The 18428-nt window shown below is 35.3% G+C and overlaps 1 protein-coding gene across 23 annotated transcripts in view; it reads right to left on the reverse strand.

The window, feature by feature from the left end:
• BIRC6 (baculoviral IAP repeat containing 6) overlaps positions 1 to 18428 on the reverse strand; it is a 258994-nt gene that overhangs the window by 147787 nt on the left and 92779 nt on the right. For 10 of the 23 annotated variants that reach the window (XR_002913821.2, XM_024242163.2, XM_024242160.2 and 7 more), the window contains 9 exons: positions 17073 to 17219; positions 7219 to 7406; positions 5754 to 6068; positions 5411 to 5510; positions 2835 to 3049; positions 2463 to 2671; positions 1793 to 2139; positions 962 to 1181; positions 262 to 395 (listed from right to left, as the gene is read on the reverse strand). Coding sequence is in view for 22 of the 23 variants with exons in the window: in XM_024242163.2 (XP_024097931.1) it covers positions 262 to 395; positions 962 to 1181; positions 1793 to 2139; positions 2463 to 2671; positions 2835 to 3049; positions 5411 to 5510; positions 5754 to 6068; positions 7219 to 7406; positions 17073 to 17219 (1875 nt within the window). In the remaining variant the exon portion in view is untranslated. The remainder of the gene's footprint in view (positions 1 to 261; positions 396 to 961; positions 1182 to 1792; positions 2140 to 2462; positions 2672 to 2834; positions 3050 to 5410; positions 5511 to 5753; positions 6069 to 7218; positions 7407 to 17072; positions 17220 to 18428) is intronic. The other 13 variants (XM_063713739.1, XM_063713738.1, XM_024242161.2 and 10 more) reach the window with 5 other exon arrangements.

Below are 18428 nucleotides of genomic sequence, written 5' to 3' on the forward strand. Positions count from 1 at the left end.
TGTAAGGGAGTTTGACTTTAGTTATAATAGTACAGGAAAAACATACTATACTAAGTTCAAATAATGAAAAGCTAATAAATTTTAAAAGTATTAACTATACGGCAGTCAATCACATGAGAGTTGCTCATTCTTAAAAGCTTACATCATAAAAATATTAAATGTGCTGCAAGTAATATTAAAGTATTTCAGAGAAGATATTTTATAAAAGCAATATTTACAGGAATATTGTTTTTACTAAAGAACACTGCTTTCTCTTAATACCTTCTGTCCTCCTATGCATGGGTAACTGTGGCTGAAGAGGTGACAATAAATTATCCAGGAGATTAAGTAAGCTTTCTAATACTCCACTATTACTAAGTGATCTTTGACCAATGCAGGAAAGTAACATGAAGACCCTAAAAACAAAACAAACAAAAAAGAAAAGAATAAGAATCAATTCGATTATTCAATTTTTAAAATAATTTACATAGAAATTTAACAGAGTAATGAGAGAATATTTGCTTTCTTAAAACATACCATATTTCAGACTGGGAAAGCAAGATTTGTATCTGGAGGTATGAAGTTAAAATTAGTTTTTTTTCTAACTACTGTTAGAAAACAGTAGTTAGAATAACTATTGTTATTAACAAGAAATCAAGCACTTAGTGAATGAGAGAACTTTATTAGCCACAAACAAACACATTTAGCATACAAAGTAACATAATCTAATAGAAATACTTATAAACACAGATCTATGAAGTCCACAAGTTCAATTAGAAAACTAAAGAGTAGAGCCTAATTATCACTTATTATCTTCTTCGATACATAGTGCTGGTGCTCTTCACTGGTCATTTCACAAACTCTGAGATCTGCTTCATATTCACAACTTAGTATCCACATTTCAAAGATTTCAAAAGCTAACCAGTAACTGTGAAAAGTACAAATCATTAATAACAAATACCTCCAACATTTTCTGACCTACCTATCCTGTGGAAAGATGAGAAGCTGTTCTGAATTGTACAATTCCTGAAGGACATTAGAAAGAAATTGACCCCACCATCTTTCACCACCACACAGTTGAACAAGCAGAAGACCAGTATGTAACCGTATCTTTGGGGTTCCACTGATGCACAAGTGTTTAAAGAGCTCTTCACAGGCCTGGGCATGAAATGTGCTCTGCAAAACTGCAGGAACAGAGTGTCCTATTACAAGAAAGAAAACAGTAAACTTTCCTATTTAAATGTATTGTATAATATTAAAATAAGCATGCCTAAATATACTTTCCTCTTTTCTAGTAATCAGTAGATAATTATATTCTATTTATTTTGCAATGTATTTACTCCTTGTATGTAGAAATCTGTTAGATACTTGGAGACAAAAATATTTAGCACTTAAGTAAATTACATTTCTTGCCTATGGAGCTGGATGTATTAGATGGCTGTGTCAGTGAATGTGTGAGCTTGTGTAATGATCAAAAATACCTCCTGGCTAGAAAATGATAGCTCTATATTAGGTTAGCAATTTATGAAAAGTTTCACTGTTGAACTTCTATGCAATACTTAATACTTTCCCAGTAGCACAATGATGTGCATGTCAATAGCAGAAACCCAAAAAAAACACACACAACTTCATTTAAAAAATGTTTAAAATAACAGGGAGAAATGGATTAACCTAAAGAGACATTTCATAAATATTGACATTTTTTAAAATACCAAAATTTACAATGGAAAATATTGACACAGATCCTAAAACATGCAGCGAAATCACATCAAGTATATTCCCAGCCTTTAAAATATGTAAGCCAAATACAAACCATTAGAAGCATGAAGCAGGCTGAGCAAAGTGTCCAGTAAATATCTGATGATAGTACGTAACTGCTCTGTGGAAGATGTCTGAATTAAATCTTCTGGATTTGATGTTTCACTCAACATCTTCCGGCTTGCACCTAGCGCCACTTTGAGCCTCTGCACTGCATTATGAGCCAAATTTAGTTGAAGCTGTAGCTGAATACAATCTTGATAAGCAGAAAAAACCCTACTGTCTTCCTCAACTGCCTTATCTGGTTTTCGTAAAAAGTACTGTGCATTGTTAGCACTGTTTAGAGGAGGAAGATCAATACTTTGCAAAAGAGTTTCCAGACGATGACAAGCCAAGTTATACCTGAAGTAAAAAAAATGATTGAACAAAATAATTCTTGTAATGTCCTCTTTATGTACATGTACAAATACTAAGAATTAAATCTCTTAAACCTGTTAACATACAACCATTAAAAAGAATTACCCACTTGATAGGTACTAATAAATGGAGCCCATTAATTAATCACAATATTTTCATGCATTAAGTTATTGTAACGTGCTAATCTCCTACTTCCTCTTGCTCTTATCTGTACAGCTATGAAAAGATATTTCTTGACAGAAGTATAAGCAAGACATTATATAAAATACAAAGTTTCAATAAGATTAAAATTTGCACTCTGTACTAACCTGCACTGTATATCCTCCTGTAGAGCAACCATCATTGCTAAATGCTGGTCAATTTCTGGCTGGTTTGCAGATTCTCCCTCTCCCTTTAGAGGATCATGCATTAACTTCAGTTCACTTTCCCAAGGCAAGATATAGGTATGACCATAGTAAAATCCTAATGGGATTTTGGCTCTGGCATTTGTACTGCCATAACGTCCAATGACAGTGATCTGAAATGAAAAATTATAAATATACATATATGCACATCTGCCACAATAAAAATCTGAGCAATGTATTTAAAGAGATAGTTATATTTTTTAATTACGTATTCATTTTTCATAACTTGTCAGAAACATAGAAGGCATATCAATTTGCTTTCTTAAAGTTCTTTACCTTCATGAATCTGCACACGGGAGGTGGTATTAAGTCATGAAGAATTAGTGAATGGGTGCTTATATCAGTTGCCACTACCAACCGCCTTCCATCCACCTCTTCTCCTAATGTCCAAATGTCAATTGACAAAGAGGCCAAGTCTCCACAAGTGGGAATCAATACATCAGTCAACAATATAGGCCTCCCAAAATCCAAGGTCACAAATCTCCTTGCTCCTATGAGAGAAAGAAGAAACAGTTGACCAAAAATATATCAATTAACCAAATGATACACTCAAAAATAGTTTGGAGCACTCATCTTAAAATATGAAATCAACTCACTAAACTACAAATAAGAGGAAAAGTAAATATGTAAAAATGGCCTTGTCAATTGATTCAAAAATTTTCTGAAATCCCAGTTGTGTTAGTTTTGAACCCCAAGACGTAAGTAGAAAATTAAGAGTAGCTGGACACAGTGGCAGGTGCCTCTAGTCCCAGCTACTGGGGGATCTGAGACAGAAGAATTGCTTGAGCAGAGGAGTTCCAGGCTGCAATATACTAGACTGCTACTGCACCTGTGAATAGCCACTGTACTCCACACTGGGCAATACAGAGAAACCCCTCTTTTTTTTTTTTTTTTTTTTTTTTTGAGACGGAGTCTCGCTCTGTCGCCCAGGCTGGAGTGCAGTGGCGCAATCTCTGGTCACTGCAAGCTCCGCCTCCTGGGTTCACGCCATTCTCCTGCCTCAGCATCCCAAGTAGCTGGGACTACAGGCGCCCACCCGCCATGCCCGGCTAATTTTTTGTAGTTTTAGTAGAGACAGGGTTTCACCAAGTTAGCCAGGATGGTCTCAATCTCCTGACCTCGTGATCCACCCGCCTCGGCCTCCCAAAGTGCTGGGATTACAGGCGTGAGCCACCGCACCTGGCCACCCCTGTCTCTTTAAAAAACAACAAAAAAAAAACAAAACAAAAAAACAACAGTAAGACTGTTACTGTTGCAGTTAAGGCAATCAACCCCTATACAAACAAGCTTCTTTAAAACATCAGAGTTTTAAAAAATTAAATCAGCAAATGCAGTATATTAGTTAATTTTGTAATGGATGAATCTGCTCTTCTATCAGCCATTGGCAACTTTTTTTCTTAATTTCACAACTAGATGCATTTAAATACCAAATAGTATTATTTGATTTAGTTTCCTTAAGCCCTGCTTAACTTCCTGTGAAGTTGCATATTGCATTCATTGGGGTTTAGATGCAAAGTGAAAGCAGGACTACAATCATATATAATCAAACTATCACTGAAAAAGGCCTTGGGAAGGTCCTCTAATGGATCTCAAACAATGCTTTTTCCCAGTATAGACGTATCCCAGTCTCTTCAGCTCAATGCCAGATGAAATAGGTAAAGAAAAAGCAGATTTACATCCCTCATTTCACCCATATTACAAGAATAAGTTCAATTAATAAAACAGAAGGCAGATCATTAATAATGTCATAATTCTTTTTCTTCTTTATTGTTTTGGGGTGGGTCAGCTAGTAACTTTACCAGCTACATTTTATAGTGAAGGAAAACAACTAAATTAAACTTCTAGGAATAGTGCTATTCTCGACAGAGCTAGTTTAAAAGAAAGCAAGGCAGTTACTAATACTTCCCTAAAAAGAAAAATTATTAAAAACAAAGAAAGAATATAGTTATCCTCCTCAGGAGGCTTATGTACTACAGTCATTGCTATGTATAAAAAAACAAACTACAGTGTAAACAACTGCTCATCTCCCATAAGACTGCAGAATAACAAATTTCCACTCTAAATGTCATCAACACTTATGTTGTTACCAATGAATAATTAGTTGGGCAGAAAATACGGTAAGACTTTTATTTTAGCTTTCAAACTCCCTCTTACAAAGAGCAAACAACCACATTGCAAGAACGCAAATATTATTTAATTCTTCATATAATGATACATGCTACAGTGTATACTATAACCATGTTACTTCCCTGAGGATTCTGTTGAATTCTACTGCCGCTAAAGCACACAAATGTTGGTGGTAGTTAAAACCAACTGTTTTAAGAGAAAAGTTGCCTACAGTTTATTCACAAATATGTTGTGATTGAAAGCATCTATCCCAATCTCAGTTCTGTAGCATATAAGCAGAAGACAAACTCAGGTAACATTCAAACTATTCAGAGCCTAGGATATGTTATTATTCTTATCCAGTTATTACAGTAAGCAGTAGTTCTGTTTGCTCTTCTCAAGAAAGAGTTCCACTATAAGAAGGCTAGTTTTAGGAATATTTTGAGTGTAATTTCTGGTGTAATGGTGATTTGGCCAACTACAATAAATTATTTATGTCAATAATATATCAGCAGGCAAGATTCATATACAGATCAAATCCACTACTCAACAGCACTCTTTATGCAATCTGGTGAGCACAAAGCTTGAACATGTAAGTGCTTATTCTTGATAAAATGTACTTACCCAAGAGGAAATGCGATTTGCAAAAAAAAAAAAATCAAACTGAAGAATAATGAGTCTTTAAAACGCCAGCAGACTAAGCAAAAAAAAAAAAAAAAAAAAAATTTAAGAAAGTAAAAGATTACCTGAATGCATTCGCTCTATAATAATGGACTGGTGAGGCGGAGGTTGAAGAAAATGTGAAGCATGAGAAATTGCAAGGGCTAGACCAGAACCAAGTGGATTCTAGAGCAGGAAAAAAAAAAAAAAATCTAACTTTATACTGATATTACTATAGTTCTATAAAAACTACTAACCATAATATCAAATTAATAAGTTTCTTCTCTTAATGTATGTACTGTAATATTTTATAAAAGAAAATAACTTGATACATCAAGTTGGTATTAAAAACTTTGCCTTCTAAAGTTAGAGTATATTTCAACATATTTTTAAATATCTAAGCCAACACCTATTTAAAACATAATTTACCATTCTGGACTTGTTGGAATTTTTGTTATGTGCAGCAAGACTGACTGCTGGGGGATCAATGACTGAGCCTGGGAAAAGCTGTGCAAGTTCGGCATTAATCACAACGGAAACTGCTTCATTGGGTGGAGTGAGTGGTGGAGTCATAAAAAGAGGTGTTGTTTTTGGAGTGGGTGGAATAACATCAGATGGATGAATGAAGAATCCAGGGGCAGCCACTGGGTTGGAAGGCACAGAGTTGTGAACAGGACCTACTGCTGATGCTGCTGCAGCTGCTGCAGCTGTTGTCTGATGTAACTTGGCTTCCAGCTTTGCTTTCTGCAAAAGAAGTAAAAGCAACATATATAGACTAATCCTGCCTACCTAAATTGTGGCAGAATACCACATGGGCATATATTATGAAGATAAACATGATTAAATTGATCATACTTAAAGATGAAATTAAATCAAAACTGGACTCAATATAAATGGATCATTGCTTTGCTATATACACTTTAAATGTTTAACACAAAATTTCCTGTGCATTTGGGAACTAGGACTCTTTCAAGGTAGTGGTGAAAAGGAAGCAGAACAATTAATGTAAATAAGGAATATCTGCTCAAAACAAAATATTATAAGGAGGTGAATTCTCATGTTGACTAATGTAATACGATTTGTCACCTGGAATTGCCAAAGATTTCATTTAAACCAGCGGTCCTCAACCTTTTTGAGACCAGGGACCAGTTTCATGGAAGACACTTTTTCCACAGATGCGGGGAGATGTGGCAGAGGTGCAGGGGACTGGTTTTGGGATGAAACTGTTCCACCTCAGATCATCAGGCATTAGACTCTCATAAGGAACATGCAACCTAGATCCCTCACACACACAGTTCACAATAATGTTCATGCTCCTATGAGAATCAAATGCCCCTGCTGATCTAAAAGGAGATGGAGCTCAGGTGGTGCTTGCTTGCCCACCGCTCACATCTTGCTGTGCGGCCCAGTTCCTAAAAGGCTATTTATTGGTACTGGTCCATGGCCCAGGGATTGGAGACCCCTAATTTAGGCCACAATAAAATTTATGAAGCATCTGTCATTATTAGTGAATTTTAAGTCACATTAATTTAACTGTTCTATAAATTTTTGTTTTAGGAACTATACTCCATATAAATAGTAACTAGTAACTGTACTAGTTACTAGTTACTATTTACTGGATATTCTTTGATCGAGTGTTTAGAGAATGGATTTACTTCAAGATTGCACAAAAAATATCAATCATATTCCCTCAAATTTGTATCAAATAAGATGTATTCATACAATTTTAACCAATTCAAATATCACAAAGACTTTACCTCAATTTTTGTTGAAAATGATTAGCTCAGATCAGTCAACCTACGTTTCTTTATGAAAACAATGGTCATTTTTAAAGTACTTTTTCAGCTTTTGAAGTTTAGAGACAGCATGAACAAAGAGCCAAATAGTCTCCAACCTGTTGCTGAAGCTTCAAAAGCTGCTGCTGTTTCTCTTGCAGCACCTGTAGCTGTTGCTCGGCTGAAGCCATTGCATGAGAGAGAGACTGCAAAGCTACCTGGGCTGCTGAACTCAGGGCTGTCGAGGCTTCCCCAACTGTCCCAGATGATAGTCCACCTACTGCAGGAGTAACCCCGAAGGAACTCACTGGCATAAGACAAGGGGTAAAAACAAAAACAAAAAACACCAGGATGAAGAAAAGGTTAAAGAGAAAACATGTTCAAATAGTTTGGCACTATTTTGATGCTAGAACTATAGTTAATTTTCATTCTAAAAAAGAAATCTGGAAAGTATAAATAAGGAAACGTTAATGGTAAAATAAAGTATATTGATAATACTATCACTCAAGATCTAGGAAATACAGGAATGACTTTTTTTTTTTTTTTGAGACAGGGTCTCACTACGTCACTCAGGCTGGAGTGCAGTGGCGTGATCTTGGTTCACTGCAACCTCCACCTCTGAGTTCAAGAGATTCTTGTGCCTCAGCCTCCTGAGTAGCTGGGATTAGAGGCGTGCACCACCATGCTTGGTTAATTTTTGTATGTTTAGTAGAGATGGGGTCTCGCCATATTGGCCAGGCTGGTCTGGAACTCCTGGCCTCAAGTGATCCACTAGCCTTGGCCTCCCAAAGGCTAGGATTACAGGTGTGAGCCACCACGCCCAGCCCAGCAATGAGGAATGACTTCTTAAAGCAAAGAAAAATCAGAGACAGTATACTTTTGAGTTTGCAAATATTTTTGTTATAGTAAAGTGATCATTAAAAATGAAAGTAATCTTATTACACAATTTGAGAATAAGAAATAAATCTGCTTTACTAAGTTTTCTTACTGCAATAACACACCCCACTTCACCTACCAAAAGGACCCCAGAACACCAAAATGGAGAGAGGCATATCCCACACACAGTAAAACTAGCACACACTTCTTTTTTTTTTTTTTTTAACAAGTAGCCAAGATTGATTTTATTCTGATTTCAGAGTCTGTGCTCTTAACCACTGTGTTATTATCCTTGAATGTTTGAGGTGGGTGCTACTGAAGAATAATTGGGGTGACTGTTGAAGTTGTAGGGAGTCAGTTGTATCCTTAACCTCAATCTCAAGAGTCACCACCTTCTCAGTCAGGCTCTGAGTCTACCCAGTATGTACTTCTTTTTTTTTTTTTTTTTTTTTTTTTTTTTTTTTTTTTCTTTTATTGTAATTATTATTATAATTATTATTATTATTATTGTTATTATACTTTAGGTTTTATGGTACATGTGCCCAATGTGCAGTAAGTTACATATGTATACATGTGCCATGCTGGTGCACTGCACCCACCAACTCGTCATCTAGCATTAGGTATATCTCCCAATGCTATCCCTCCCCCCTCCCCCCACCCCACAACAGTCCCCGAAGTGTGATGTTCCCCTTCCTGTGTCCATGTGTTCTCATTGTTCAATTCCCACCTATGAGTGAGAATATGCGGTGTTTGGTTTTTTGTTCTTGCGATAGTTTACTGAGAATGATGATTTCCAATTTCATCCATGTCCCTACAAAGGACATGAACTCATCATTTCTTATGGCTGCATAGTATTCCATGGTAGCACACACTTCTTACCCACGAACATTATCAGTAATAAAGGTTCCATGAAATCCTACAAGAGATTTCTTTGATTTTCCATTTCATTGTTATTCAAACAACATTATAAATAATTCTTTCTGCATTGTTTTCCAATATTTATGAGAAATATATTGGAAAAGCTGGGATTAAAAACTTCATTTCACAACTTAATCCAATATGTCAGCACAAAACAAAAAGGAAGTTGCCAAGTTTAATAACAGCATAAATATTTCTAACAGGCCTTTACTACAAAGTTACATTGGGGGAAAAGATAACTGCTATAAGAATAGCAAATATTTAGTATGTATTACCATGTGGCATTGTTTTAAAGAATAACTACAATTCACTTTATGGGCAACTTTATGGCCCAGGCATCATGATTCCCCCCTCCCCCCTTTTTTTTTTTTTTTTTGCTGATTAAGTAAAGAAGGCTCAGAGAAATTACCCTGTAAACTCACAGTAGTAGAACTAGGATCAGAACCAAAGCGTATGTGAAGCCAAAGCCAATGAAGGGCATAGTGTTACGCATGGAAGCTACATCAGCTTATTTAATCTCGGCAAGAAGTATTAAGTATTAACTAGGCAAAGTTTTTGTTGCTATTATTATACGTATGAGGTACTAAAATAATCCCATTTTCTACATAATGAAACTAAAGCTGAGGGAAGTAATTTGCTCATAGGTAATGGATAAAGGAGAAAATCCAGGCAATCTAACAGCCCATCTTTTTAAAAGCAAACAACGGCTATACTGTGCCAGAATTCTAATAAAATTAAAAAATAAGCTAAAATACATAATATACCAATAACAAAAACTGTACATATCCTCTCATAATTAAATTTCCTTATGTAAAAAAACAAAACCACCACTGATTACAGTGCAGTCATACTGTGCCCTTCATTTAGTGGACACCAATTCAACATTATAAGCTTGGTCAAAGAGCAATTGGCTAGGCATGGTGGCTCACGCCTGTAATCCTAACACTTTGGGAGGCTGAGGTAGGTGGATCACTTGAGGTAAGTAGTTCAAGACCAGCTTGGTCAACATGGTGAGACCTTGTCTCTACTAAACACACACACACACACACATATTAGCCAGGCATGGTGGCACAAGCCTGTAATCCCAGCTACTCAGGAGGCTGAGGCATGAGAAACACTTGAACTCAGGAGGCGTAGGCTGCAGTGAGCTCAGATACTGCCACTGCACTCGTCTGGGTGATGAAGTGAGAGAGGGTGATGGAGTGGGGGAGGGGAGGGCAGGGGAGGGGAGGGGAGGGAAGGGGAGGGGAGGGGAGGGCAGGGGAGGGGAGGGGAGGGGAGGGACTGCATCTCATAAAACATGCGTAGTCCCAAAATAAAATTCATCTACTCCTTCAAGTGTTCCACACCAAATCGACAGTTATTAATTCTAACAGTCAAGGGGAAACTGTTAGACTTGCTAAATCATTCATACCATGCTTGTATTTTGGGGTAATATATATGGTTTTTAATACTGTGAACATTTACATTTAACTGATTTTAAAATCTAATGCCCAAATAACACAGGGAAAACTAAGTGAATCACTACAAGCAAACAGAAGACGTAAACAATCCAAGGAAAAATAAGCCATCCTGATACTATAGAACTAATCAGAAATTTTTTGCACAATCCGAGTTTTCAATATCCTTTTCTATTTTTATACTACAAAGGGCCTCAAAAACTCTAGTTATAAAAAAATATAGGGCTGGGCCAGGAACGGTGGCTGATGCCTGCAATCCCAGCACTTTGGGAGGCCAAGACAGGTGGATCACCTGAGGTCAGGAATTAGAGACCAGCCTGACCAACATGGCAAAATCCCATCTCTACTAAAACTACAAAAATTAGCTGGGTGTGGTGGTGGGCACCTGTAATCCCAGCTACTCGGGAGGCTGAGGCAGGAGAATCACTTGAACCTGGGAGGCAGAGGTTGCAGTGAGCCGAGATCACACCATTGCACTCCAGCCTGGCAACAGAGTGAGACTCCATTTCAAAAATATATATATATATATAATATATATTTGAACAAGACCAGGATGAGTACTACTATTACCATTTCTATTCAACAACATATAGGAAGACCTAGGAAGCACAAAATAACACAAGGAAAAAACAACAATAAATGATAAGAAAGAAAAAAGTAAAACTATTAATAGACAACATGATTGCAACATATTAAAAATTCTCCAAGAAACTGCAAACTATCTATAAACTACTTTTAAAATTAATAATATAGCACTGTCACCAGATGTGACAGTAATATATACAAATCAATTATAGTTTTATACACAAATACCAAATGAATGGAATGTAAGATTAAGAGGAAGATCACTTAGAACAACATAACAATTAAATATATAACTAAGAATCTAAAAAAAAAAAATGTAAAACTATGTTGAAAACCACAAAGCATAACCAAGAGAAATCAAAGACCTAAATATATTATAGAATATATACCGCCAGTGTGTATTCTGGATTTAAGGGGACAGAAACACACACACACACACACGTGTTAATGCATTTAAAAGGTCAATATTAAGATGCCAATTCTCCTAAACTGATTTACATATAGGCCCTAAATTTTTAAAACAAGTATTTTGTGTAGAAATTGACAAACGAAGTCTAAAATTCAAACAGAAATACAAAAGACCTAGAATAGCAACAACAATCTTTAAGAAAAAGAATATTTGTAGGCTGTAATCGTAGGTACATACCCAAGAGAACTGAAAACACACATTGACCCAAAAAAAAAAAAAACCAAAAACCTATAGAAACATGTTCACAGCAGCATTAGACATAACAGCCAAAAAGAAGAAATCACCGAAATCTTCACCCATAGATGAATGCCTAAACAAAATGGAATATTCAGCCAGAAAAAGGAGTAATGTACTGATACAGGCTAAATGGATGTAACTCCAATCTACTGGTTGCCAGGTGACTGGAAGGGTTTGGGGAGAATGGGAGAAAACGCTAATGGATGAAGGGTTTCTTTCTGTAGTGATGGAAATGTTCTAGAATTAGATAGTGGTGATAACTGCATAACATTGTTGAGTTTAATTTAAAAAAAAAAATTAGAAAATCAATTTTTAAAACCTACCTAAAAAGAACGTTGGTAGATTTTTACTATCAGATATAAACACTTAACATAAAGTTACACTAAGACAACAGAGGCTGGGCACGGTGGCTCATGCTTGTAATCCCAGCATTTTGGGAGGCCAAGGCGGGCAAATCACTTGAAATCAGGAGTTCAAGACCAGCTGAGCCAACATGGCAAAACCTCATTTATGCTAAACATAAAAAAATTCACTGATGGTGGCGCATGTCTATAATCCCAACTATCAGGAGGTTGAGGTGGGAGAATCACTTGAGCCCAGGAGGTGAGGCTACAGTGAGCCAAGATTGAGCCACTGCACTTCAGCCTGGGCTACAGAGCGTCTCACTCTATATCAAGAAAAAAAAAAAAAAAAAAAAAAAAAGAGGCAATAGAGTATTAACAAAAGGCCAAATAAATGACCAATGAAACAGAAACAGACCCATATATATATGAGATACTTACTACAGAGGCAACATTGCAGTAAAGTGGGAGCAGAGTAGTTTTCCCATAAATGATTAGATAGCAGAAGATAGAACAAGTATAAAAAAAAAGATGGATTAGAAGAAAATATCCATAATTAACTAAGGAGAGATAGAACAATTGAAAATTCTATCAGTTATGATGATGACATACAACATATATAAAAATGGAGACTCAAAAAGACAGGAGACAAAATAGAGCAGAAGCAATATTTGAAGAGTTAACTGGCTATTTCCCTAAAGCTGTGAAAGATATCAGCTAAAACTTCAGGAAGCTATCAACTAAAGATTCAGGAAGTCCTATCAATCTGAAGCGGAATAAACACAAATGAAACCACATGTAGGAACATCACAGAAAAATTCTGAAAGCAAAAAAAGGGCAAAAGGGCAATCTCAGAAAGTTTGAGAAATGACCTTTAAAAAGCAATAATAAGACTGACAGATGACTTCTAACAAACACAAACTAAGCTAAAAGACAAGGAAAGATTACCTTTAAATCGCTAGTAAAAATAGTAACTTAGAATCCCTATAGAATTCTATATTATATTAAGTTTAATCATGTACTGAAAATCAGATGACACCACAAAACTGATTGTTAATTTAATTGATTACAACAACACTGGTTTCACAATAAATTATAATTAATTTAGGTAATTATCAGATATTAGATCTGTTTTGAAGTATTTTGGCAAAGAAAAAAAGAATAGACAAATGTGAAAAAATTACAATGATATTGGAATTTGGATAATGGCTATGTTGTTTGTTCATTTGATTATTCATAAAACTTTGAACTTTTTCCCAAAAAACCTAATCGAATGTGTCATCAGTAGATAAGTACAAAAAGAGATCTTAAGAGTATTTTTCAGACCTAAGAAAAATCATACCAGATAAAAGCTCAAAGACAAAGGAATAAAAATCAATGAAAATGGAATTATGAGGTAAATCCAAGTGAATACTGAATATAAAAAATTATAATAATGTATCATGGGAATTCATATATACTTCTGGAATCCAGACTATATACTCTGGATTATGATAATTAATAACGTATTATGGGAAAAAATATATACTTCTGGAATCAGAGTACATACTGTGATCTCAATGATATAATTACTAAAAGAACGGTTCAAGAAAAAAATGGAAAAATTGACCAATAAAAAATATAATCAGCCCTAAAAACAGAAAAGGAGGAAGAAGAAGCATGTAACCAACCATCAGGACAATGAGAAATAGAATAGTACATATAAAAAATCATGGCAGACTTAAACAGGAATATATCACTAATCACATTAAATGTAACTGAATTAAATTCTTCCATTGAAAGACAAAAATGTCAGGCTGGATTTTTAATAAATGCAACTACATGCCACTTATAAAACGCATATCTAAAACATAAGGAAACACTGAAAAGTTGAAAGTAAAAAGATGGAAAAATATATACCATACAAATAGCAGCCAAAGAAGGCTGGTGTTAGCTAAGTAAACATCAGACGAGGTAAATCCTCGGAGAAATAGCAAACTTAAAGATAAAAAGATAACTAATGCCAGGTGCAGTGGTGTGTGCCTGCAATCCCAGGTACTTGCGAGACAGGGGCAGGAGGGACATTCGAGCCCAAGACCAGCCTGGGCAACATAGCAAGACCCCAACTCAAAAAAATAATAATAAAAGATAATTCATAATGATCGAAGAATTCCCAAGAAAGACACAACCATTCTAAATGTATATGTTGGTCTCAAAGTGTATAAAAACTGATGACAAAAAATAAAGAAATCTACCATTTTTTAACATACTGGCCTCATTAACTAAAAAACAAACAGGTAAAATAACCAATAAAAATAGAGAATTTGAAGAACACAACTAGCAAACTTGACCAAAAGGATATATAGAGTACACTTCACCAACAAGTGCAGAGTTAACATTATTAAGTATGGATGGAATATTTATAGAATTTGACCCTCTACAATTCTCAACAAATTTGCAAGATCAATACTCTTGAGTATTTGACTCCACAGTATTTAAATAGGAACCAGTAGCAAAAAGATTACTTACTTACTGAAGTTGAATATATGAATACCCTATGAAGCAGTGAATCAACTTCCACATTCATATTCAAGACAAAAGTATATCCATCAGTACTATTAGCTCCACAATGAAACAACTCAAATGTCTATCAGCAGTATACAAACCAATAGTGGATACATAAATTTTGTTGTATTCGGACAACAGAATCCTAAACAGCAATGAAAAAGAACCGACTGTCTATATGCAATGATATAGATTAATGTCATAATCATAGGATTAAAAAGACGGCAAACCAAATATACATACATGTGCAATTCTATGTTATACAGACCTTACTCAACCACTGTTCAAGAATGTATCATTAAGTGGTTATTCAAAGAAATAAACAAAAACCAAGAAGTAACTACTCTAAAAGGATGATGTTTAGCTTCTGGAGAAAATGAGGAAGAAACAAATGGAAGTGGTCACGAAGACACCTTTTGGGGTGCTGGAAATGTTCTTTCTTTACTTATTGGTCATCACACAGACAATGTATATCATGATAAACTGCCGAGCTATGCGATTATTTTCTGCACTTTTCTGCATAGGTATTATATTAATATTAACATGTTTCAAAAAAGTAAACAGGATTCAGAGACTACAATCATCTTTCAGCTCCTTATAATCACTAGTCAGCACTCTGCCTCAACATTTAATAAAAATCTCTCTTTAGGCAGTTTCATTTTGGGTGAAATAAAGAGGTGATGGCATATATATACATAGACTACCCCTGTAAAGACAAGAAACTGGTTCCATTGCTTGCTTTGCAGGGGGAAAAATGGGTGGCGAGTGTGGATAAAAACTTTTTCAAACCTAACCTTTTATCTTTTAAAAATTATGTGCCTTTTGCAAACACATGAATTTTTGTAAAATAAAATAAAAATCCAGGATACTTACTTTCTTTTTCTTTTTGAGACAGAGTCTCACTCTGTCACCCAGGCTAGAGTGCAGTGGCACAATCTCAGCTGACTGCAACCTCCGCCTCCCAGGTTCAAGCAATTCTCGTACCTCAGCCTCCCAAGTAGCTGGGACTACAGGCGCCTGCCACCACACCCAGCCATACTTTTTGTGTTTTTAGTAAAGACAGGGTTTCGCCATGTTGACCAGGCTTGTCTCAAACCAGGATACTTAATTTTTTTTTTTTTTTTTTTTTTTTTGTGAGACAGAGTCTTGCTGTTTGCCCAGGCTGGAATGCAGTGGCACGATCTCAGCTCACTGCAAGCTCCGCCTCCCAGGTTCACGCCATTCTCCTGCCTCAGCCTCTTGAGTAGCTGGGACTACAGGCACCACCACCATGCCCAGCTAATTTTTTTTGTATTTTTTAGTAGAGACGGAGTTTCACTGTGTTAGCCAGAATGGTCTCGATCCCGCCCGCCTCGGCCTCCCAAAGTGCTGGGATTATAGGCATGAGCCACGCGCCAGGCCCAGGATAATTAATTTCAATACAGTTCCACGAAAGGTCCTGATTTATAATAAAATAATTTTCTGCAAGTTCAAACTTTTTGTCATGGCATGTTTCTATTCTAGTGTAAATGTAAAAGTTTCTACAAAATGACTATATAGTCCAAGAAAACAAATACAAACTAATTTTGACCTTTCTAGAATCACCATATAAAGGAAATATTAGGTTTTTATCTAAAAAGCTCATATTCACTACATAAACTGTGAATTTCACTTAGTAGCTACCTCCACAATTGGATATATAAGGCAATTCCTAACAAAAAGACACTCAAATAAAGAACTGATAAATTCCTTTCAAAACCTCTTGCTATTCTGGAACCAGCTAAGATTAAATTTCTCACGACTTCTCTAGCAAACCGTTTTTGCTTTTTGTTAAACTGTTGAGGAGACTAAGATGGTACCCAATTACACAAAACCATCAACAGAAGAATCACATTAAGACAATATTCAAACCCTTCAGTGACTAATACAGATATAAAATCATAAACCAATCTTAATTGAAAGACTTCTATTATTTATGCTGCAATAGAAGTAACTGTAAATAAATACCAATCTTCCTATGTGAGAAGGAAAAAAAATCACAGAAAACAAGAAAGAAAATAAACAAGTTTCCACTGATTGATGGTCAAAAACTTAATTTTTAAGTGAAGGTATTTAACACACCAAGAACATCACATATTCAACAAACCCAAATAGTTCCTCACATATTCAAGGTTGTTTTAAACTAGTTCGAAAAACAGTATGCCCTCTTTACTCATCTCAACCTTCTCAAAAACATCACTCAGTAGTAGAAACATGTAGTCTATTTTTACTCTTCCATATCCACCATAATTGATATTTTTCAAATTAAAAAATTTCTGAAAGTGCATACACATAAAAACAGAATGATTTAAGACAGTGTTCTAAGTGGGTACAGGGGGAAAAAACCCTGTGAATTGACTTAGGAAAGAATATAAAACGATTTATATTTCCCCCAAATGTCCCTCCCACAAATAAATTTCCACTTAACGTAACAGCAATGAAAATTACATAATTAGAACTAATGTTTAAATATATAAATATCACTTTATTACTGCATAAAGTATATAATAAAAGAAGGTATATACCAGTAAACGTACTTGCATCATCCCTTTCTATTCTGGTTCCATCACTAGTTGACACACAAGTAAAGTGCAGAGGTTCAACTTCCAAAAGTCCAGTGAGAGATGTGAAACTACCCTCAGCAGCTGTGCAACTACTGACCTTTCCATTTCCTAATGGCAAAAGATAAGTTTTATAATACGTGAAGATAATTTTTAAAAAGCAATAGTCATAACAATAATTATAGCTGCAACTTCAATTTTAATTAGAACATATAAATACACAACTCTTATACAGTGCTTGAATCATGGGCATGGTATTAAGAAAACTGACAAAACAGCAGGCACCAGTTTCCCTGCTACAAAAGCAGATTTGGATAAAAGCAACTTAGTAGCTCTTCAAATTAACAGAAACATGAGTGGTAGTTTCCTGTAACATGAAACTTACATTTAGTAACAACTGATTTCAATCTCAAATGGGGTGAAAAAAGTAGTAAATCAGCTACTCACATTAGCTATCACCTAATCTGTTGGCTATATGTAAAATCAGAATACATTCTAAGATGTCAACTGCATAAATATAAGACACAAAACAAAGGATGAACATTTCAAAATATTAACAAGATTTATCTACACATTGTCTCTTGTATTTTGTTCATATTATCATTTTTATAGAATGAGGCACACTACTTCATAGTCATAAAAATAGTTTAAGCTAGCATAAGTAGTTTTTAAAAGAAAAAACCATGTAGCCACAACTATATGACCAATAAAACCACAGCAAGAAGACTAGAGGGAAGAACACAAATGAATTCACAGGGACTGTGTATGTAGTTTGGGAAGGCAAGGATTATATTCACTACTTTCCAATTTTTTTTTTTGAATTAGCACTCATTTAAACAGAATTATTTAAATCACAAAGCAAAACAGAATTCACAGATGAAAAGAATGGGGAGATATAAAAACTGTCATTAACAGCTGAAGGACTATCAAATACAAGAATAAACTGTCATAACCTTGTTTTCCAATGTCCTATTGGGGGTCAGCATAGGGCCTGACACATCTTCCAAAAAATGCTTATTGCACACTTACTCAATACAAGAATTGGGAGACAGAAGAATAAAAGGTAAGTCCCAGTCCTCATGAAGACTATATTCTATGTTAGTGGTTATTAGGAATTAACCTAACTTTTTTTTAAGCTGCAAGGTTTTACTTAAGAGAAATTTAAAGGACTAGTAAGTCAAGGGGCAATCAGTCCTAAGTCATGGGATAATAAAATGCTTCTCTGACGAAATGAGGGGATTTATGGGAAGAATAAGAGAGTTTCATACATTTGCTCCCTTGAAGTGGGAGAAAAGCCATGCAGTAAGAACATGAGTGAAA

The sequence above is a fragment of the Pongo abelii genome, chromosome 12, assembly GCF_028885655.2.
Source record: "Pongo abelii isolate AG06213 chromosome 12, NHGRI_mPonAbe1-v2.0_pri, whole genome shotgun sequence".
NCBI lineage: Eukaryota > Metazoa > Chordata > Mammalia > Primates > Hominidae > Pongo > Pongo abelii.